The sequence below is a fragment of the Elgaria multicarinata genome, chromosome 21 (genome assembly GCF_023053635.1).
Source record: "Elgaria multicarinata webbii isolate HBS135686 ecotype San Diego chromosome 21, rElgMul1.1.pri, whole genome shotgun sequence".
In the NCBI taxonomy this organism is placed as follows: domain Eukaryota; kingdom Metazoa; phylum Chordata; class Lepidosauria; order Squamata; family Anguidae; genus Elgaria; species Elgaria multicarinata.
The window spans coordinates 5,974,351-5,996,212 of NC_086191.1; the positions used below are offsets into that span (position 1 = coordinate 5,974,351).

The 21,862-nt window shown below is 51.0% G+C and overlaps 1 protein-coding gene across 1 annotated transcript in view; it reads left to right on the plus strand.

The window, feature by feature from the left end:
* The window catches only part of SNX27 (sorting nexin 27), a 42,944-nt gene extending 33,084 nt beyond the window's left edge, over positions 1 to 9,860 (plus strand). The window contains exons 5-13 of the mRNA XM_063145838.1: positions 836 to 940; positions 2,003 to 2,081; positions 3,457 to 3,620; positions 4,806 to 4,895; positions 5,294 to 5,443; positions 7,674 to 7,802; positions 7,997 to 8,056; positions 8,543 to 8,605; positions 9,383 to 9,860. Of these exons, the coding sequence (XP_063001908.1) occupies positions 836 to 940; positions 2,003 to 2,081; positions 3,457 to 3,620; positions 4,806 to 4,895; positions 5,294 to 5,443; positions 7,674 to 7,802; positions 7,997 to 8,056; positions 8,543 to 8,605; positions 9,383 to 9,430 (888 nt within the window). The 3' untranslated portion in view covers positions 9,431 to 9,860. The remainder of the gene's footprint in view (positions 1 to 835; positions 941 to 2,002; positions 2,082 to 3,456; positions 3,621 to 4,805; positions 4,896 to 5,293; positions 5,444 to 7,673; positions 7,803 to 7,996; positions 8,057 to 8,542; positions 8,606 to 9,382) is intronic.
* The last annotated feature ends 12,002 nt before the right edge of the window (positions 9,861 to 21,862 follow it).

A 21,862-nucleotide genomic window follows, 5' to 3' on the forward strand; every position in this document is an offset into this window, starting at 1 on the left:
GTACCCAGCTAGCTGGGGGAAAGGTAATCACGGCCGGGGAAGGCAACGGCAAACCACCCCGCTATAAGGCCTGCCAAGAAAACGTCAGCGAAAGCTGGCGTCCCTCCAAGAGTCAGTAATGACTCAGTGCTTGCACGAGAGGTTCCTTTCCTTTCCTTTCCTTGGCGCATCACATTTTATTTAGTTAATTGGTATTATTATTTATTTATTTATTTATTTAGCACCATCAGTGTACACGGTGCTGTACAGAGTAAAACAATAAAATAGCAAACCCCTGCCGCATAGGCTTACATTCTAATACATGTAGCATGCTTTGGGCCTGTTTTGAGGAGTCCCTAGCTGGCACGAGAACAGAATAGGAATTTGTACACCGTAAAAGCTGAGTGGGCAAGATGGGCCTAGATGGGCCCGTGTCCTGGCTTGGTGCAAGGAACTTCCTTATGTGTGCCTAAGAAGCCGCAGTACCAATGCTCAGGGCAGCAACCTTTTTAGCACTTGAAGCTACGAGTATTCTAGGTCATGAGCCAGTCACCTTGCACCTAGGATCACGGGGCGGGCAGGTCAAAGGCTTTCCCAGGCCAGCGGCGATGGCCTTTAGGCAGTCGTGATTCCCCAAATCCCTCCATTGTAGGAAAGAATCCAGTCCAGTAACTCAGATTCTGCTTGACGTGAGCTGCCCTGCACGGCTCTCCTCGTCCTTATATTTTTGTGGTGTAGTTCTTAGAGGCTAATTTCTTTCTGCCCTGGATATAAACCCAAACTCATCAACCTAGCCTTAGAGAGAGGGAGAACGCCTTCACGTTCCCGACTGTATCTTTGCGCTTTCACCCCCCAGAACTACAACGGCGTGTCAGACGTGGAACTAAGAGTCGCCCTTCCGGACATCACGACGGTGACCGTCCGGGTCAAAAAGAACAGCACCACAGACCAGGTGTATCAGGTGAGGGAGTTATAAACAGTCATAATTCTCCCACCCTCCTCCCCTTGTAGGAAATCAATGATAGTATTATATCTATTACAATATAGATCTATTACAATATATGCATATATAAACATACATGCACATATGTCTAAGTCTTCATCTCTTAAACATTTTCTTCTTCTTTTTTGTAAGAAAAATCAAAAAGAAGATAAGTTGACGCAGCACAAAAGATGTATCGTTCATTATGTCAACCAAGAGGATTTAAATTCTTTTGGAATTCTATTCTCCCATTCCGACGCGGTTGTGTATACTATGAAACAATACCCAGTCTTTATTTAAATGTATCTTTGAATCTTGTTCCTCTGACTCGTCTCAATTTATTAGTCAGTTTCTCCATTAAGGCTACAGGCCAAACCTTGCCATACCACTTCGTTAGCGTAGCGCCCACCAAATCTCTCCACTATCTGACTATAACCATTCTGGCAAGTGACTTCTTAATACTGGGAACTGAAACTGGGTGAATGTGGAAAGAGAAGCTGACCTAATTGGTCTTCAGGACCTGAATCGCTTTGCAAGAGGAAAAAGGCCTCTGAGGCCTGGTCATAAACTTCCAAGCTTTACTGTAATAGAGAATCGACCAATTTAATGTTTGCGCCGAAGAGCTGGAGTTGAGATTTCGCGGCATGCGGAGGAATCATAGAACCATAGAATAGCAGAGTTGGAAGGGGCCTACAAGGCCATTGAGTCCAACCCCCTGCTCAACGCAGGAATCCGCCCTAAAGCATCCCTGACAGATGGTTGCCCAGCTGCCTCTTGAAGGCCTCTAGTGTGGGAGAGCCCACAACCTCCCTAGGTCACTGGTTCCATTGTCGTACTGCTCTAACAGTCAGGAAGTTTTTCCTGATGTCTAGCTGGAATCTGGAAGCCAGATTCCAGCTGGAAGCCTCCTTTGTATTCTGCCGTCTACGGGGGAATGACGCCCATTGGTCTGATACATGCTCTCTCTCTCTCTCTCTTCTCTCTCTCTCTCTCTCTCTTCTCTCTCTCCCCCTCCCCCTTCCCTGTTGGTTTGCTCTGCAGGCTGTTGCCGCTAAAGTCGGGATGGACAGCACGACCGCGAACTACTTTGCCTTGTTCGAAGTGATAAATCACTCTTTCGGTAAGGGCGAAGGAGTCGCTTGCATTGCAGCCAGCCTTCTGCAGCTGCAAACGTTCCTTGATTGGAAAATTTGAACACCCCTGCAAGGGAAGACTCATCCGTGGGGGGATATTTAAGCCCTTTCTACACCTCGGATTCTCCAGCGCCCCTAAAAAAAACTAGGATGAGGATTGATTTTCTTTCAAAATTAATTAAAAAAAAAAAGCTGCAATCGCATTTAACGTCGATAGATTTCAAAATTAACAACGGTATAAAGTGGTGCCGATGGCAGAGTACATTCGTAAGCCCCACCCCCCACCCCGGACGTGTTTTACAACCCTTACGGAAGTCAAGTAGAGAAGGCAGCTTTCGTTTCACCTTCTGAACCTGTTGAATTAAACGCCTTCCAAAGGATGGGTGTGTGTGTTTGCGTGAAGGAGGTCGAGAGATCCATCAGCTGCTATGAGCTACTCTGATATTTAATGGCAGCTTGCCTCTGAATACTGGTTTTCTGGGGCCTGGAATGCCAGGTTTGCCAACATGGAAAGTACAGAAGGAGAAGGCGGATAGGGTCAAAACATGGGGGGACGTGAGTGGAAGCGTATACAGACCGCTTTGGGGGTTGAAACCTTGGGTATGGATTGTGGGGGCGTTGGGAGGGAGGAATCAAGCAAGGGTTGGATGGGAAAAGGTGGGCGAATAATTAATAGTAATAATAATAATAATAATATATTTCTTACCCGCCTCTCCGATTGGGTCGAGGCGGGGAACAACAGCAAGCATAAATGCATAAAATACTGATTAAAAACATAGCACACATTGTTAAAAGCATCCTAAAAGCATCCTAAAATTCAACTGGGGAGGCCTGCCGGAAGAGATCAGTCTTTATGGCTTTCTTAAATTCCGGAAGACTGTTAAGTTGACGAATCTCTCCCGGCGAGCCATTCCACAGACTGGGAGCGGCAGAAGGAAAGGTCCTCTGGGTAATACCTGTCAGCCTTGGTTTTGTTGGCTGGAGTAGATTCTCCCCAGAGGACCTGAGTGTGCGGGGCGGATTGCACGGGAGAAGGCGATAACGCAGGTAGCCTAAGCTCAAACCATGTAGGGCTTTAAAGGTGATAGCCAACACTTTATACTTCGCCCGGAAACTAATTGGCAGCCAGTGAAGAGATTTTAAGACTGGTGTGATGTGGTCACCCTTAGAGGTACCGGTGACCGACCTGGCTGCCCTATTTTGAACTAGTTGAAGTTTCCGGACTAGGCACAAAGGTATCCCTATGTAGAGCGCATTGCAGAAGTCGAGCCTCGAAGTTACCAGTGTGCCAAACTCCGCCTGGGTGGTATTGCCGCTTCACTTCTTTTTTTCCCCTTCCTGGGCTCCCCACCCATCATGCAGTGCGAAAACTGGCGCCCAATGAGTTCCCTCACAAGCTCTACGTGCAGAATTACACCTCGGCCGTCCCGGGCACCTGCCTGACGATCAGGAAGTGGCTCTTCACCACGGAAGAGGAAGTCCTCCTGAACGACAACGACCTGGCGGTCACCTATTTCTTCCACCAGGTGGGCCCCTGCGTGACGGGGTGGTGCGTGTGGTTCCCGAGTCCCTCCTTGTCTGGGCCTTGTGGGATTCTCCTTCAGAAAAATCCTTCGACACGTGGAGGATAACAGGCCTGCAGAGAAGTTAGGTGCAACACGGAGCGAGAGAAAGGGAAACTGGGGCAGGTGACAATCATACGGGGAGCAGAGAGTGAAACATGGAGTGGAACCTCCGTGTTCAGGGGCAGTTTACCTCCAAAGGCCCAGAGGGCATTGGGCCAATTAAAAAACACAATTACTAGGTCAAGAAACAACGCCAGATGCTGGGAACAAACGGGAGGAGGGCCGTCAACGTCCGGCCCTGCTGGCGAGCTTTCTACAAGCGTTGGAGCGGCTGCCGTCTGTTTCGGAGGTGAGCGCCGTTCCGTATGGATGAAACGGCACCATCCGCACGCAACAGATGTGGGGTAACCCAAAGGCTTGCGGAAATGCAACAAAAACCCTTCAGGAAACAAACAGAAGCCCTAAAGAATTGGGTGGGGAGACCTCAGACAGTGCCATGACTTTTGAGCAAAGTTCTGAGGCTCTAGAATCATAGAATAGCAGAGTTGGAAGGGGCCTACAAGGCCATCCAGTCCAACCCCCTGCTCAATGCAGGAATCCTCCCTAAAGCATCCCTGACAGATGGCTGTCCAGCTGCCTCTAGTGTGGGAGAGCCCACAACCTCCCTAGGTAGCTGGTTCCATTGTCGTACTGCTCTAACAGTCAGGAAGTTTTTCCTGGTGTCCAGCTGGACTCTGGCTTCCTTTAACTTGAGCCCGTTATTCCGTGCCCTGCACTCTGGGAGGATCGAGAAGAGATCCTGGCCCTCCTCTGGGTGACAACTTTTAAAGTGTTTGAAGAGTGCTACAATCCTGACTGCAACATTCAGCCGAACCCTCTGCGCTGCAACTTTGTTGCAGGTCCAACTCCTCACGGACCCATTCTGTATGGCAGTGTTAAGTTCTCAAAGAGATCATTCCGATCCCGTTGGTTGTGGGGCGCAGATCTTCCGACCTACGGGCTACAGACTAACGGTGCTCAGGCAAGATGGCGGCCGGGATGGCCGTCTGAGAGCTGAGCTTAGAGGGGACGGAAGACGCTTATTCTTGGCTGGTTCTTTGGTTGGAGGCAGCTGCTAACAAGTCCCTGAATGCTTGTGTCGCGCAGGCCGCCGACGACGTGAAGAAGGGCTACATAAAAGCCGAGGAGAAGTCCTACCAGCTGCAGAAGCTCTGCGAGCAGAGGAAGATGGTCATGGTAAGGCAGAGCAAGGCATTCTGGGACGTGAGCGTTGCTAGGGCCGCGCCGGGAGCAGTGACGCGATTCATAAGGCAAACAGCTACGTCTAGGGGCATCGCTTTATATTTTTTCCAAGCAGCGTTTGGGAGGGTGAAGCTGATAGCGTTGGCCGGCTGGCATGCCTGTTTGTCAAACAGCAAAGCCGGGAGGGAGCTGGGCTCAGCACAGTAGACCCCGCCGCGGATTACACGACGTGCGCGCCTTCTCCCTTCGCGCCTGCGAAAGGCTCGTGAGTGCAGGCATCTCGGAAGAATTCCCGCACGAAATCCCCCAGCGACTGCCTCCGCCCACCTTCCCTCCGGTCCTCACTTTCTATCTCTTCTCCCTCCTCTCTCCCTCCCCCCCCCCCCCGGCAGTATCTTAACATGTTGCGGACCTGCGAGGGTTACAACGAGATCATCTTCCCGCACTGCTCCTGCGACTCGCGCCGCAAGGGCCACGTGATCACAGCCATCAGCATCAAGCACTTTAAACTCCACGCCTGCACCGAGGAAGGCCAGCTGGAGGTCAGCAGCCGTGTGGGGGGCGGGGAGCCGGGGGGGGGGGGAAGCCTTCCGGCTCCACCCGGGAGGCTGGGGTGGGAGCCCAGTGCCTGGAGCATCCTGTTCCTCTCCCAAACAGCTCTTCCCGTCCGGAAGTCTCGTCCGTAATCTGCCTCCCTCCCGTTTACACCTATCGGTTCTCGCCTTGGAGCAGAGAGCAAGCCTGGGTTCTCTGCAGGATGACCCTCCAGTTCTATGTTTAGAGTATGTCCCTGTTCAGAAGCCACGGCGGTTAAGCCTTTTGAGCTAAACCTTCTGGCTTCACGTGTGGCGTGCACCGTTCCTAACCATGGTAGCTACATAACCACGGTTTAAACAGGCTTTGCTGCATAAGGGTTTGTGGCCTAACCATGGTTTAGTGGTCTATACAGCGGGGCACATTAATCGGGGCACAAAATCACATTACTTTGATTCAGAGCGCCTAGTAGTGTCTGCTCTGACTGGCACCAACTCTCTGGCCTTGCTATCTGAGAACTTTTATTTATTATTTATTTATTTATTTAAGGATTTTTATGCCGCCATTCAGCCAAAAAAGGCTCTCACGGCGGCTTACAAAAGTATTTCTTGACAGCCCCTGCCCACAGGCTTACAATCTAAAAGACATGACACAAAAGGAAAGGGGATTGGGAGGGAGGAGGAGGAGGAGGGGGGAAAGGAAAGCAAATTCAGGCACTACAATTTTACTTGTAAAGTTCAGCAGTTACAGTTGACAGCAGGAGGGAGGGGGCTCTCAGGTGGAGCTGAACCCAGGCACGGTGGAGGGGTGCCTGGCTGCTGCTTCCTCCCTCACTGGTGGCCTCTGCAGAGACAGTTGACAGCAGGAGGGAGGGGGCTCTCAGCTGGAGCTGGACCCAAGCACGGTGGAGAGGTGCCTGGATGCTGCTGCCTCCCAACCTTTCAAGTGCGAATGTCTCAGATTCAGCGTAGACCTTCTGCATGCAAAGCCGATGTTGCGCTGCTGGGCTTTGCATTCTTCCAGTGGTGGGGCGAGGGAGGGGGGGGCAGGATGGGAAATGCAGGTTCCGTTTTCGTAGGGATGGTTAGGAAAGGGAAGGAGAGCCACTGTCGTCGGCGTCACAGCCTTACACAAACCCTGCGGTGCAACCGCAGCGTTTTCAATACGGCGTGCAGTTTTGGCGTCTCCCATCTCAAAAGGGGGATGTTTCGGCGCTGATGAGGTGCGGGAAAGGGGTGAGCAAAAGTATCGGGGGGGGGAGGGCAGAGCCCCTTCCGTATAAGCAAAGGTAGAAGCGTCGGTGAGTTCTTAATCTAGAACAGCCTTCCTCAACCTGGGGTGCTCCAGATGTGTTGGACTGCATCTCCGCAGTCCAACACATCTGGAGCGCCCCAGGTTGAGGAAGGCTGATCTAGAGGAAGGGTGACTTAACGCAGGCGTGATACAGAGGTCCGTGCAATTATGCGCGATGTGGGGAAAGTGGGATGGATATTAGATCAGTGTGCTGCTTGAAATTGATGAGAGGCAGGTGGCAAGGCAGCCGAGCGTAAATGCCGCTTCACGCGATGTTCAGCTCACTTAGGGGGAGACCGTGAGGCCCTGGATTTCTGCGTAGAATAGTCTGCTATTCTATGATTCTAGGAATAGCAGAGTTGGAACGGGCCTCTAAGGCCATCGAGTCCAACCCCCTGTTCAATGCAGGAATCCGCCTCAAAGCATCCCTGACAGATGGCTGTCCAGCTGCCTCTTGAAGGCTTCTAAGGTGGGAGAGCCCATGACCTCCCTAGGTCATGAGTTCCATTGCTGTACTTCTCTAACCGTCAGGACGTTTTTCCTGATGTTTTATCGTACTGCTCTAACCGTCAGGACGTTTTTCCTGATGTTTTATCGTACTGCTCTAACCACCAGGAAGTTTTTCCTAATGTTTTATCGTACTGCTCTAACAATCAGGAAGTTTTTCCTGATGGTTTGTCGTACTGCTCTAACAGGAAGTTTTTCCTGATGTCCAGCCGGAATCAGGCTTCCTGTAACTTGAGCTCATGATTCCGTGTCCTGCACTCTGGGAGGATCGAGAAGAGATCCTGGCCCTCCTCTGTGTGACCACCTACATCAAGAGATGCTTTTTCTAGGAAGCCTTCGGGCTTGTGGTGGGAACCGGGCTCCCCCCTCTCCCCTCTCCCCTGAGACACACACAAGGGCCTCATTTCCTTTTGACTTTCCGTTGCTCTCTTGTTCCAGAACCAGGTAATAGCCTTTGAATGGGACGAGATGCAGCGATGGGACACCGACGAGGAGGGGATGGCTTTCTGCTTTGAATACGCACGAGGGGAGAAGAAGCCGCGATGGGTTAAAATCTTCACCCCTTACGTAAGTGTGGATCTGTGGGTGTAGCGGTGGGGTTGAACCTGGCCAGCCCACCTCTGCTTCCTCGACCTTTTGTGTGTGCCCAGAGCGAGGAGAAACGGGCAGAGCTGCAGCCGGCAAAACAGAGATGAGTCTTGCCGCCAGCCCTCCGTTCTGAGAGACGGTTGCTTTTTTCTCTCTCCCCCCCCCCCCCACAGTTTAACTACATGCACGAGTGCTTTGAGCGGGTTTTCTGCGAGCTCAAGTGGCGGAAGGAGGTGAGAGGGGTCGGCACAGGTGGGGCGTCATCCGGGAGGGTGGTGAGCCCCACTCTGGGGCCTGCAATTCTGAGTGGGCTTCAAACGAACCTGGCCGGCCATCCTCGGTCGTTGCAAAGGATTCTGGGGGCTTGCTCTATGGCCCCTGCTTCAACCACTAAGAGGTGCTCTGTTCACTGGCTAGGGAGAGGCTGGTGGGTGGTTTTTTTTCCCGTATCTCCTGCATCGCGATACAAAAATTGGAGGCTGCACTTTTTGACAGTGCCGGGAGCCGAGGGTTCCGCCTGAATCAAAATACCCCAATTGCTCGCTCCCTCCTTAGCGTGATAAGGTGGGCTGTGACTTCTTTCAGGCTCAGGATACTTGATTAGAGAAGGGGGCAGAACACGAGAGAGAGCGAACTTCTGCTAGAGCTGCTAGGTCTTCGTTTGCTTCCGTACTCTGCTCGTCTGTCTCAGAATAATTCTGTCCTTTTTCTTTTTCAAGGTGGAGGAAGAAGCGACAGACAAGGATAACAAGAACTGCACTAAAGACAGCATGTGCAGCAAGGTAAGAGAGGGTCATTGAGGAGAGATCTCTTCTTGGGTCACAGGCTAGTAGTACGTGACCTTCGACCCGTCCCCTCCTCCTTTGCATGCTGGGTGAAGAGCAAGTCCTCTTCCTCGAAAGGGGCAGCCTGGGACGTCTCGGTCCCAGAATCCTTTGCCTGGACCTGATTTGGAATGGGCTTTTCTCCCTGCCCCTGCCTGTCCGCCTCCCTTTGTGGGCGCACGTGTGGGGGGGTTGCAAAACGGGGTGGGGGGGAGGGAGATTAGCAGTTGAAGGGCCTGCCTTTTAAAAATCCGCTTTCCCTAACCTGGGGCCTTCCAGATATTTCAGAGGCTGGGGGTGATGGGAATTGTAGTCCCAGCGCACTTGGAGGGCGGTAGGTTGGGGAAAGCTGCTGTGAACAATACTCCTGGGCTTACTCAGAGGCGCCACTTCCTGCCAAGATCACAGGGTTTTGTCGTTCTCTCTGCTCCGAGGACAACACATCCTGTGATTCCAGCACCCTGCGGCCCCGTCTTGTCCGGTTTGTGCGTTCTTCCCTACCACTGGTCACCCTCTCCCCTTTTGCAAAGGGAGGGGGGCACGTTAGCCGAGGGGGCCACGAAAGAAAGCCTTGAGGAATTTGGGGTGTTCGGCAGGAACACTTAAAGCACCCAGATGGCTTTTCAGATCCACTTTCTCTCTCTCTCTCTCTCTCTCTCTCTCTCTTTCTCTCGCTCATGGCTGCTTCCAGCATCTGAGTTCCGTCTCTCTCTTTTCTGTGTCTCTCCTTTCCAGAACATCTTTCAGATGATGCGGACACAGCACAGAGACATTGCAACTTAGCTACATGAGCTGCCTCGGACAAAAAACACACACACGTATTATCCTTTTCCCCGCCTCCCCCCTCCTGAAAAATTAACACTTTTAAAAACGAGAGGAAAAAAAGAAAAAAGAAAGAGGGAAAATGGTTTATTGTATTAAAGCCCTTACACTAAATATTAATACCATTTGTGAATTTCATGTTAAGCAACTCAGGGCGGGGAGCCAGCAAAGCCGTCGGAATCGAGTGGAGAGTCCAGTTTCTTACCAACAAAAGTTGTGATTTTTCTAGTTTGTCCCCTTTCCTGGAGTCCTGTTGTTTAAAGATGGACAATGCTGAGGGATTTTTTTTCTCCTTTTTTTACAACTGGATATAGAAATGTACATCCATTTGCACTGTTTGGACATATATATGTATGTATGTAAAAAAAAAAATTATATATACAAACTATCACGCACGTATATACATATATATATATATATATATAATTTTCATATCGACGGCTGTTACCTTGGGAGCGCTTGTCTTTCTACCCGGAGGTGCCCGTTCTCCTGGATTTGTTGTGGCGTGGTTTTTGTAAAAAAAAAAGAGTCTTCTGGAACGAGGACGGAGGAAAGAAAAGGAACACCTCATTGTAGGAATTCGCTGGAGCTGAAACAAATTTTGAACACCGTCAACCTTAGAAGCAAATTCTGAAACCTTGAAAGAAGTTTGCATAGTTCGGATTTTTCTTCTTCCTTTAAATGAACTTCCCCCAAACTATTTCGGAAGCTGCGTTTTCGATGACGGCGGGGGAGCCGGACGGGGAAAGGCTTTGAAAATTCAGCACTTTCGCAAAAACACTTTGGTTCCGCCTGAATCAAAATACCCCCCAAGCTGTGAGTTTAGGCAGTTGTGAAACTTTTAAGGTTTCAGTTTTTCAGGAGTACAAAATTTCCTTTCAGCTCTGGCCACGTCACGTCCTCTGGGTTTATAACTTCCGTTCCCCCCTCCCCCCAATCTGGCATTCCGGCTCCTTGCTTTCACGTTCAAGCATTTTCAGATTTGGTGTTTGGGTGAGAGGCGGGGAAAAGCGGGGATTTTTCTCCCTGTAAGTAGGCTGATGATATGACGAAACCATCTGCAGTCACAGAGACATGCGGTGCAGCGACCAGCCAGCACAGAAGATGTTGGTAGCCAGGGATCCAATTGAAAGCTGAGCGTCTGGGCCTTCCTCTCCTGCCTCCTTCATCCTCCGCCCTGCCATCACCAAATTCCCTTTGGGTGCCAGTGGCGTGGAGTAATGTATGCTGCCTTTTACCTGCTGAGAGAATTGTGGGCCACTGTGGGGCCAGCTCGGTTGTGGCCGGCTCTGTCCCCTGGGAACCGTTCGCTAGCGGCCAGAATACACTATACACTAGCCTTCCCCAACCCGGTGCCCTCCAGGTGTTTCGGACTCCAGCTCCCCATGAGCATGACCAATGCTCAGCAACCCTGGGCTTGTAGTTCAAAACACCTAGAGGAAACCAGTTTGGGGAAGGCTGTCGAGCTGTAGGGCTACTTGCCATTCTTGGCTAGGTTATCCTGAGCAGGGCTAGCGGGCGGGACTGTGTCCGGCATCTGGAGAAAATTGGTTCCACAGCCTTCGCTTCGAGGAACGTGAACGTTTGACGAGGAGCGTTGCAGGAGAGGAGACGCTAGACCTTGAGCCCTGGCTCTGGGGGCCAGGGAGTAACAGCCGCCGTGCACCTTCAGGGTTCGGATGAAGCTTGGCCACGGAACGTGCCGGGATGCTCTTCTGAGCCTTCGTGACTCCCCACGAGTTGCGGGATCAAGACTGCGGGAGAGCGTAAGCAGAGGCCTGCTGGATCAGACCAAGGTCCGTCTAGCCGACATCTCCTTTCCCCCAGGGGCCACAGAAGCTCCCCCGTTGCGCCCGTAGTCGCTCCACACCCGCTGTTGTTCCAGTGCTGACGGCCTCTAATCGTGGCCAGGGCCATGGACTAGACCCGCCTTCCTTCTCTGCGCACGCGTCCAATCCCCCTGCGAAGCCATCAAAGCCGGCGTCCGCCTCCACGTCCCGCGGCAACGAATTCCATCAACGCACGCGTTGTGTGGCACGAAGAAGCGCTTGCCTGTGTTCAAGGGCGCGAAGGAGCCGGGGGCGAGCCCGGCGGCCTTGGGGAAGGACCGTAGCTCGGTGGTGGAGAGGCCCCCCGGGTTCAAGGCCAAGCGTCTCGGGGAGCAAGGGATGGGAAAGGCCTGGCGAGGCACTGGGGCTAGACGGACCAGTGGTCTTCGTGACCACGTGGCGGCTTCGTCCCTGGGTGTCACTGTGTTGGGGACTTAGGCAGGGAAGGAAGTATTGAGAGACGGAGAAACGGCTCATCTTAACACCTCTGCTGTCCTGTAGTTCTCCTCCGGCCCACCTGAAGCATTTAATTAAGGTGCTAAGCATAAAATGAAAGACGCCTGCTTTCCCAAAGGCCAAACCCACCAGGGAAGGGGAAATGGCATGGGATTGGAGGGTGGACGGAGGGAGAGAGAGCCTCTAGATCAGCCTTCCTCAACCTGGGGCGCTCCAGATGTGTTGGACTGCACCTCCCAGAATGCCCCAGCCAGGCTGGGGCATTCTGGGAGGTGCAGTCCAACACATCTGGAGCGCCCCAGGTTGAGGAAGGCTGCTCTAGATGATCAGTTAAACAAGAAATTTAGAAGTTTAGATCAGAAGCAAGAAGTTTTTTAGCAGGTAGTTTCAACCCTGTCGGGACCAGACGAGCGTTTTGTGCAGAAAAAACCATTTCCTTCCGCTAGGCTGCTTTTGCCAGGGTACCTCTTGACCCGGCTGGAATGCGTCCGTTTTCCCCCTCCTTCCCCCCCTTTTAAAAAAACCAAAACTATTTCCCCCAACTGATCTATCATTCCAGAAAGTCCTGCCTCTCGCCTCTGCTTTTCAGCCCCGTGCCCTGCTTGCCGCGACACATTTTGTGTCCCTTCCCAGCCCGCCAGCCGCACTTGCGTAGCTACAGGCGGAAACTGCAGCTGGAGCAGCGTTAGAGAAATTGAGTTAATCGTCTGCTTGCTGTACTTTCAGTAAGTTGATCTATTTCTTTTTCGGGTGGAGGAGCCGGAGGTGTCTGTTGTACAGTTTGCCCAGAGATCTGGGGAAGTGGCAGCGGCCAAGGAGCAGTCTAGCGTGAGGAGCCGAGGGAAACTCTTACCAAAGCCTAGGGGAAAGGAACGTGCGAGTTCCGGCAGAAAGAAAAACCTCGCGCATCCCCGGGACCTTCACAGCATTGGCCGAGATGTCTCCTCCGGGCTGTCGTTACGTGGGGAACATTTGCAGTTCCACGCCGGCCCGCTCGCCTCCTGAGACCGTTCTGCCGTAAGATTTGTAACGAACAATTGGCGTTCCGAAGACTCGTTGGCTGATTGTGGCAGAAGCTTCCACTGTATAGATGGGTGTTGGCGGTTCCGGGACGCGGAGGCCCAGTCTTTCGGGAAGACTTCCCGCACAGGCTCGATTGTCGAAACGCTCACGAGTCGCATCGTTTGCTTCCACAAGGGTTGCGCCCTGAATTAATCGGCACGTGTGGGAGGGTTGCTGGGAGTTTTTTTGCTCCTTATATCCTGTGTCTTAGAATCTTGTTCCTTGTCTTCGCCACCGAGCACCCAGGACTCAACTGGGAAAGGAAGGGAACGGTTTTGGTGTAAGAGGAGGCAGCTTAAACGCCACTCTGGGGAAACAGGGTCTCTCCTGGCCAGTAGCTATCTTCCAATATTTGAAGGAATTCCCAACTCCCCTATTAATAGTCCTTGGTTTTGTGTGTCATCCACACACACCCCACCCTCGGTGGCCCAACAGTATTTTTATTTTCTCTCTACCCCCTCCCCCTTCTGGTCTTCTTTCCGTGAGAACCGCCTCCTAAGTCTGCCTGAACGCCTCCCAGATCGAGCCTCAGATGCCAAAACCCAGTGTGGCCGTGGGCCATGTCGAACCAGTTCACTTTAACCCACTTTCCTAGACACGGGTTGCAACCGGACAGTTTCGGGATGTCCATATCTAAGGAAAGGAACGCTGGCGTGGATTCGCTTCGGCGCTTGTATGGCTCAAAGCGCCAATTCGCTGCCTTTCAGGGAATTTGCGCATTTTGTTTTAAATGCCGGCATTAAACGTGCCACGGTGGGAATGTTAGAAGGGTTATGGGCAGCTGGGATTGCTGGTAGGCCTAGATGTGGTCTCATGGTGACGTTGAGTCAGGCCTTCTGCTCTTGCCGGCCTGCTTCCCGAGCACGCTGTGGTCTTCCTGGTGTGCAGCTCCCTGTTATAGATAAATATCGCTGGAGGGGGGAATCCGTATGTACGGCAACGTGCTCTAGAGGCATTTCAGCTTGGTTTGCAACACGCTTGCCGGAAAGATTGGCCTTGGGTTTTCAAAGGTTAGCTTGTTCTCTCTCTCTGTCTGTTTACGTGGCAGCAATTCTGCAGGAGCTCTCTGATACAGATCGCAGGGGCAGCGAGGCAGAACTCTGTAGAGAGGAACAGCAAAGGAGGTGCAGGAGGATTTGTGTGTGTGAGTGGGGGGGGGGGGCATGCTTGCAGCCCTGGAGATAATCATAGAATAGTAGAGTTGAAAGGGGCCTCTTTGAGTCCAATCACTTGCTTAATGCAGGAATCCACCTTACAGCGTACCTGTCAGATGGCTGTCCAGCTGCCTCTTGAAAGCCTCTAGTGTGGGCAAGCCCACCGCCTCCCTAGGTCATGGGTTCCAGACCGCTTTAACAGTCAGGACGTTTTTTCCTGAGGTTTTGTCGTACTGCTCTAACCATCAGGACGTTTTTCCTGATGTCCAGCTGGAATCTGGCTTCCTGCAACTTGAGCCCACGGGTTCCGTGTCCTGCATTTTGGGAGGTTTGAGAAGAGATCCTGGCCCTCCTCTGTGGGACAACCTTTCAAGGCCTTGAAGAGGGCTTTCATGTCTCCCCTCGTTCTTCTGTCCTCCAGGCTAAACATGCCCAGTTCTTTCAGCCTCCTCATAGATGCCCTCCTTCCGTCCCCTGCTTCTCACACAGCTCACTGGCTCTGACCAGAGGCCCATCTGATTCTGTTTCACACACTTGCCTAGCTGTTACTAGGATGCGCCCCAGCAGGGCGTAATAGCAACGTCCCCCACCATGCCCAAATTTTATATTTGTAGGTATACTGCCTCTGGCCCTGAAGGTTCCATTCCCCTGTGGTTCCATTCCCCAGAGGCTCACCTTCTCTTCAGTAAATCTGTCTTTACCCTTGTTAAAGCCACCTGATTTAAATGGCCATCATTTCTTATGGTGGCAAATTTGATTTGTTACTTAGACACTGTATGAGCGAGTGTGTGTATATGAGAGAAAGAGAGAGAGAAAGAGAGAGAGAGAGAGAGGCAGGGAAGCAAACTGTAATCACACAGGTGCATAAATTTGCTATTTTGTAAACTCTGCCCTCGTTCTCTAGTTAGCTAATTACTATGAATTACAAGCAGTAGGAGGACAATTAGAAATCCTGAGAGCGAGGAGCAGCAGCGTTGTGGCAGATGGGAGATATGCTGAAAGGCCTGGATGGAGTCTTAACTTTGTGCCGTTGTTGTAACGTTCCTGTTCGTCACCAGAATCCAGTAGTACAGCGGGGTCATTGCAACCCCAAAATGTTTCCCGCAGGTATCTACCCCTTTGCACAGAGGAAGCTAGAAGTCCGGGAGAAGGATTATCGCCTGGCCTCCTGGCTTTCTCTTTGGAGGCCGTGTTTGACGCTGGAGAGAATGAAAACACGCTGCCTATAATGTGGTGTTGCTCAGATGCTCCCCCGCACCCCCGCCTCGAAATATTCCTGGCCTTCCTTACCCCATTGAGAAGGAAGAATTTGATATGCCTTGGGTATAGCCGTGCGGCCTCCAGGAAAACACTGCCTCTCAGCTAATTCCCTGAACATGTGAGGTGCATGACTTGAAAGGTAATGGGGGGCCCCAGTCTCTCGCCTGAAGCAATTCCCCCCCCCCCCCGCCACCCTCCCTCCCTCGTTAATCAGCTCTTGTAATCCAGATTACATTCATTCCATTGTGTGGAGATACGAAGGCCTTCCGTATTTATTGCCGTTAGATAATTGCACAGATTTCCCCTCCTCTCTCCCCCATCCCATCCCCCTGTTTTTCAGTCGACACGTACGGATTTTATTTTTAAAAGGCGTCTTTCCGGCTGCCTTGAATGCATCTTCATTTCCAAGCTGGTGACTTTGCCTCGCCCCCCCCTTTTAAACGAACGAATTGCTCACAAAGCCGTCCCTGCAGGCAACCGAAACGCGCCACGTAAGCCGGGCAGGACTTTAAATGGGTCAGGGTGTGTGCATGTGTGTGTTTGTATAACCATTCCGCTTGGTGTGTCTCCTAATCTGAATATGCAGAAGCTGCCATGGATGGAGAGGTTTTCCTTCGCCGTAACAGGATAAACCTCCAAAGCAGCCCATGGGTTTTGCTGTAGTGTTTTAAACAAACGCTCCGGGGTAGGAACCGGCGACCGGCAGCCTTAAGGGTAACATCCGGTCCCTCCTTTTTGGTACACACCCAGGCCACACCTGAGCCTGTGTGACTGGTATGTGCTGATGCCAGCAGTAGGACAGGCATGCAGTCGCTTTTCCAGTGAGACCTGAGCATGTCGGAAGAGCTGTGCTAAATCAGACTCCAGCCTCTCTAGTCCAGCGCCCTCTTCACACGGCAGCCAACCAGGTGCCTGCAGGATCTGGGCTTACTTAGAGCCTGCTACCTGCCATCTTTCCCTTTTTAAAATTGGCCTTCCCGGGTGCAGCTGCCCTTTGCTCCACCGTCGGCCTCGTCACATTTCGAAGATCAAGTGGCCGGGTTGCCCCCAAATTTCCCACTGCTCCTGCTGGAAAGAGTTACCGCGGCCGTGGGAAGAGCCGGCCCCATTTACCGGGGCACGGTCCGTCTCAGGCTTCCGTCGTTAAAGGGTTTCTTGAAATCAGGGTGGCGCAAGACAGCCTGAGATCTCTGAGGGCAGCCGCCTGTCAGGGTTGCTGCTGCTTGCTACGTAAGGGGTGCTGCCAAATTCAACCCGCCAGGGTTCCCCAGGCGGCCATGCTGTCCCCGTCCCTCCCGCGACTGCCTCCGCCTTTCTAAATGCCTCTCCGAAAGCTTAATTCAGAACTTTTAAGCTGAAATATCCTGGTATTTTGTCTCAGCTCCACTTTACCCTTTGGCCCTGCGCATGATTTGCAACGTGGCCTGCAAGATCTTTCCCGGAATTGAATTTGGCCCGTGGGCTGAAAGGGATGAAGCGCCCCTGGTCTAGACGGAGCAATGCCCGTTTTATGGGCTATGCCGAAACTGCAGGTAGCAGGTCGTAGTCTGTGTGGGGGCATACCTGGCAAGGTGGACCAGGAATGTCTGGCTTGGCCTAAGGCAGCTTCCTAGGTTCGTGTAATTGTTTTAATCGACTCAAAACAACAGCAGCAGCCCTTAGGTCATGGTTTAAGTTTAATGTACAGGGGGGGGTGGGATATTTACTCTGTGCTGAAAGATCAAAATTTTGCAGCGAGAGAACCCAAAGTCTGCCAGCAGCTTAACTTCTGTTTACATTATACATACACACACACACCAACCAAATATATCTCCGGCGGACATGCAATGAGTGATCGCAGAGATTTTCAGCACATTTCTGGCACGAGTTCTTCCAGAGGGAGGAAAAAGGCCAGTGAAAGGGACCTCTGTAGAATGATGCAAATAATAATAATAATAATTAAGCGGTTACCAAAATTTAGAAGGCCTCCTGGACCGCGGGCAGAATTTGCTCAGAATCTCAACTCCGCCCGCCACTCTTCCAGCTTCTGAAATTTCATCAGGTGTCTGGACTTGTTTTTACACTTTCCCGGCCCTGAGGACTAGCACCTTACTTTACTGATTTTTAAAATGAAGAAAACCTGAGATTCTCGGAATGCTGCATCCTACGCCCGATTGCAGATTCGCTCAAGCCAGGAAGAGGGCAAGTTGTAAGCTCAGAGAAATAAAATCGCCCTTGGCAAGGCCCGGAGCAAGAAAAACGTTTCCTTTGAGAGCTGCGTGACTCCCTAGGCCTGGCTCTTGACGGCGTCAGCCTGCTTTGGTGGCTTACCTGCCGAAGAGATGCTTTCAGGGGTTGCATCAACAGCAAAGTTCAGATCCTGGCACAAGTCCTGGGCTAAATAGGTCTGGCTCAGTATTAGCCAGCCCCAGTATGTTCTTGAGAGCTGTTTTCTCTCTGATTTCCCACTCTAAGCCTACTCCGGCTTACATGGTTCCTGTTTTAAGTATCTCCTTTAGTTGCTGTCAGGTGAGGGCTGTTTTCAGTTCTCTCGAGCTGCCAGCTGCAATTGCGTTTTTCTCAGCAGACCGCATGTGCCGCTTGCAGCATTCGGGACACCTCCCCTTACACAAGGCTTTTTTAATGTGCGTGGTGGACCCCACCTCCTCCTTAAGCCAGCCCCAACCAAGACGAAGCATGCTCAAAACAAAAGGGACGCTTGCCGTCACAAAGAAAAGCACCCCCTTTTCTTAAAACATCAATAACAGCAGCCCGTGGGGAGGAATAGCTTTTGGGTTCTTACCGGCGCCGTCGTTTCTCAGTCGGAAGAATTGTGGATGGCTTTAATCCAACAGTCTGTCATCAAAAATTAGGCTGGGAACTTTTCTCCACCCACTCTTGGATTCCCTCTTCATTTAAAATAATAATAATTTTTTTTTTAATTGGTTTTGGCCAGTGATTTTTATAACCCCCCCCCCCAAGGTTCTTTGATGCCATGCGTGTATCTGTCTGTCTGTCTGTGTCTGTCTGTCTCTCTCTCTCTCTCTTTTTAATTTATTCGAGAGAACTCTTAATTGTAATTTTCATGGCAGTATCTTGTATTTTCATTTGCGATTTCAAGATGTGAAAAAGAAGGAAAAACAAGCAGATGGGGGCGGAAAAGAAAAGGTTTTTAAAAACAAAACAGAAACCCCCATTTTCAGCAGTGTTTGCATACTTCATTTTCCTTTAGAGCTAACAACTCTAAAATTTGTTTGGTAAAAGTCAATTAGTGTAACTAATTGTAACATATTCTTTTAAATAAATTGATTTATTGATGAAATGGCGACGGCTTCGGTCGGTTTCTTTTCTGGCCTGGGAGGGGGTGCGGCTTCATCTGGGAGAACTCCGTCTTCGTGTGCAGAAGGTCGTTCCCAGACACGATTCCCCAACCTCTTAAAATGATCTCAGGAGAAGACCTATTTCTGCCTTAGTCCGTGGAGAGCTAACACAAACCGAATGGGCTAGAAAGTCCCAATGGTCTGACTGTGTACAAGGGACCTTTCATGAGATCTATTTCCTTCTCTACTAGTTGCAGCCCTAAAAAAAATGTGTATCAGTTATGCCAGGCCAAATCCAACCCCACCCCCCAAATCTTTAGGGTGCATGTTTAGAGAGAAAACCATTGTTTTCTCAACATGCATAGGAGTACGTCCTTAATTGATTTTACTCCATACCTAGGGCTCTGTGTGTGATTAGTACAGAAAAAGGGCCGTGGCTCCCTATTGTACGGCATTCTCGAGGATCTCTGCTTATAAAACGCATGTTAAGTTTCTAGCCCCTATGCCTGCAAAGGTAGGATGGGAAATACGAGCGGTTGCAATCTCCAAAGCTAGCACGGAGCTGACCGCTGGAAATTTTGCTCTCTGCCTTCCTCCCGCTCCTGGCTTGGGACTTGTAAAATCTCGCCAGAAATTGCCCACGTGCTTCCAAACCTGTCTTGAGGACTAGAAGCTTCATTAGAAAAACGAACTGAGGTGACACCCACACGGCCCTGCTTATCGTCTGCATAACAGAGGTGTGGCTAAGGATGTTACGGGAGGTGCCGTGAAGCAGATGGGTGGGTGGTGATGGTTTTTAGACTGTTGCTCTTCCGGTGGGCTTGTGAACTTTTGAGATTTTGTGCACCTCAACCCTCGGAGATGCAAGAGTTTCCTGTTCAGATGTTACCGCTGGGGATGCAAGTTCTGAGTCAAGAGCATCTAGATTCCAGAAGCTCAATAAAGGTAAGCTATTTGGCCCACTTTAATAGAATGATGCAATTTCTGTGCGATTATCGTTCCGCTTCGGCTTGTCAGGAGACGGTGTTCAGCCTCATCCACACGAGAATTCGTATTTGGTTCCCTCGTTGGCCTTTGGAGGTGGCATCGCCTACATACTCCGGATCGTATCCAGTCGTAAGAGCTAGAAACGCGTTGAATGAACGCTCGGCTTTTTGGTAGGCCTGGCTTACGAGTTTTTTGAGCGCATCTATCCAGTCTTAATAGGGTCTAGAACAGGCGTAGTGAATCTCAGCCTGGATTTTGCTTTGGAGAAGCTGTCAGGGGGCCGCATTCCTGTGGCGGGTGGTGAAGGCCGAAAGCGCAGGGGCCAAAAGGCCAGCATGTCTTCGCTTCGAGCTCTTAGGAGAGGCATTTCAACCTTTAAGGATGGGGGGAAACTACAGAAAAGAAAGAAATCGCGGGTGGGGGGAAAGGACCGGGGTCAGAGATAGGAGGCACGGCCCTCTGTGGAGCCCTGGTGGATCAGGACCCAAGGAGGGCCAGATTCCAGCCTGGGATTGTGAGCTTGTGGTCTAGAAACTTGGCGTTCTTTTAAAAAAGGATAAGGAGATGTGCAGGCCACTGAATTCTGCTCGCAGGGCTCCTTTCTGCAATGCCGTGAAATGGCAGTCCGGGCGCCCTGCTGATGCCCTCTGAAGCTACTCTTAGTAGGGTGAGAAAACGGAGAGAGAGAGAAAAAACCCTCCCAGCCAAAATCGGGTTGTTGCAGTAAACATTTACCGAGATTTTTTCACTTGCGAGCGTCTTCCCCCGGAGCCTCTGACGCCTCTGACGCGGCGTCCGTGTCAGCGACGTGCCGGCTAGATTGTGAGGAGAAAAGCAGGGAGAGTGACAATTTCAGAACTCGGGGGGGCTTTTCACAGACAGCCGCGGAAGAGAAATAAATGTCCTTTCCCTCTCCGGAGCTCGGCCGCCGCAGGTGAGTCTAAAAGCTTTTGACTGCTGCTATGTGGGTCAGATCAATAAGGGATTCCCAAGTGGGGAGGTGGAAAAGAAAAGAGAGAAGAGAAATCCATGTTGAATGCAGCTCGGAGTGTGTGTGTGTGTGTGAGTGATGTAGTTAAGGACAATCTTGGAAGAGTGGCCAGGAAAATCTTTCAAGTATTTATGATCTAGTGTTGCTTGCACTGTTTTATTTTTCTTCTTTAGACGCAGATTTTAGGTTTTAACAGCCCGTGGGGCTTCGAAATAATTTCCCGACGCCTAGCTAGAGTTCTAGCGCACCCCAGCCTGATAGAGGAAGATAACTTAATGGGGTGCGTGTGAAAAGGGGCTTTTGTTTTCGGCCCCAACTAGACCTCCCAGACAACTTACTTAAAAGTCAAGATTTTTTTTTTTAAACACCCTCCTCCTCGTTACTCCGCTCTTCCTTTCTATTTTCATCTCGGCTTTTTGCTCCCTTTCCTTGGCTCCAATGTGGGGTCAGCCGATGAAGTTCATGAAAAGAAAAGGGGGTGGGCAGTGGGTGGGAGCATACGCCTCTGTTGTGATTCATATTATTATTATTATTATTATTTTATTTATTACCATTTATATACCGCCCCGTAGCCAAAGCTCTCTGGGCGGTTTACAGAGATTAAAAAGGCTACATTAAAAAGACTGAACATGAAAAATCAGTATACAAAATTGCAAAACGAAAGACATCAAAACAGCTAATATGTAAAACAAATTTTAAACCAGCCTTCCTCAACCTGGGGCGCGCCAGATGTGTTGGACTACAACTCCCAGAATGCCCCAGCCAGCTGGCTGGGGCATTCTGGGAGTTGCAGTCCAACACATCTGGAGCGCCCCAGGTTGAGGAAGGCTGTAAACGCTCAGCCAGGCCAAAGCACGTTTTGGAGTCAGTTAAAACTCAACATATGGTGTTAAAGGCCTGGAAGAAAAGGGAAGTCTTGACCTGGCGCCAAAAAGATAACCAAGTTGGTGCCAGGTGGTCCTCGTCGGGGAGATTTCCATAATTGGGGGGGCCACCACAGAAAAGGCCCTCTTCCTAGCTTCCCTTGGAGAAGGTCCTTATTGGGGAAGAGAGGATTAAAAGAGTTATTTTTCCTCCTTCCCAGCTCGGGAAGATGGCCAAGGTGCGTAACAGGACAACGGGCCCTGCTGAAGCATACCCTGCTGTCGAGAGTAGGGAGAAAGAGGGTTTTCATGCATTTCAGCTGAGGAGAAAGCAGCCGAGGCACATGGTGAAGCAAAGTGTCCCGTTTCCGTTCGTTTGTTCAAAGCCTATTCATCCTGCTTTTCGCTCCCAACGGCTCCCAGAACGGCTCAGAAGAATCAATAATTAGACCGTCCTTTTTCCCTTCAGGCTCACGAGAAGAACGGTCACGA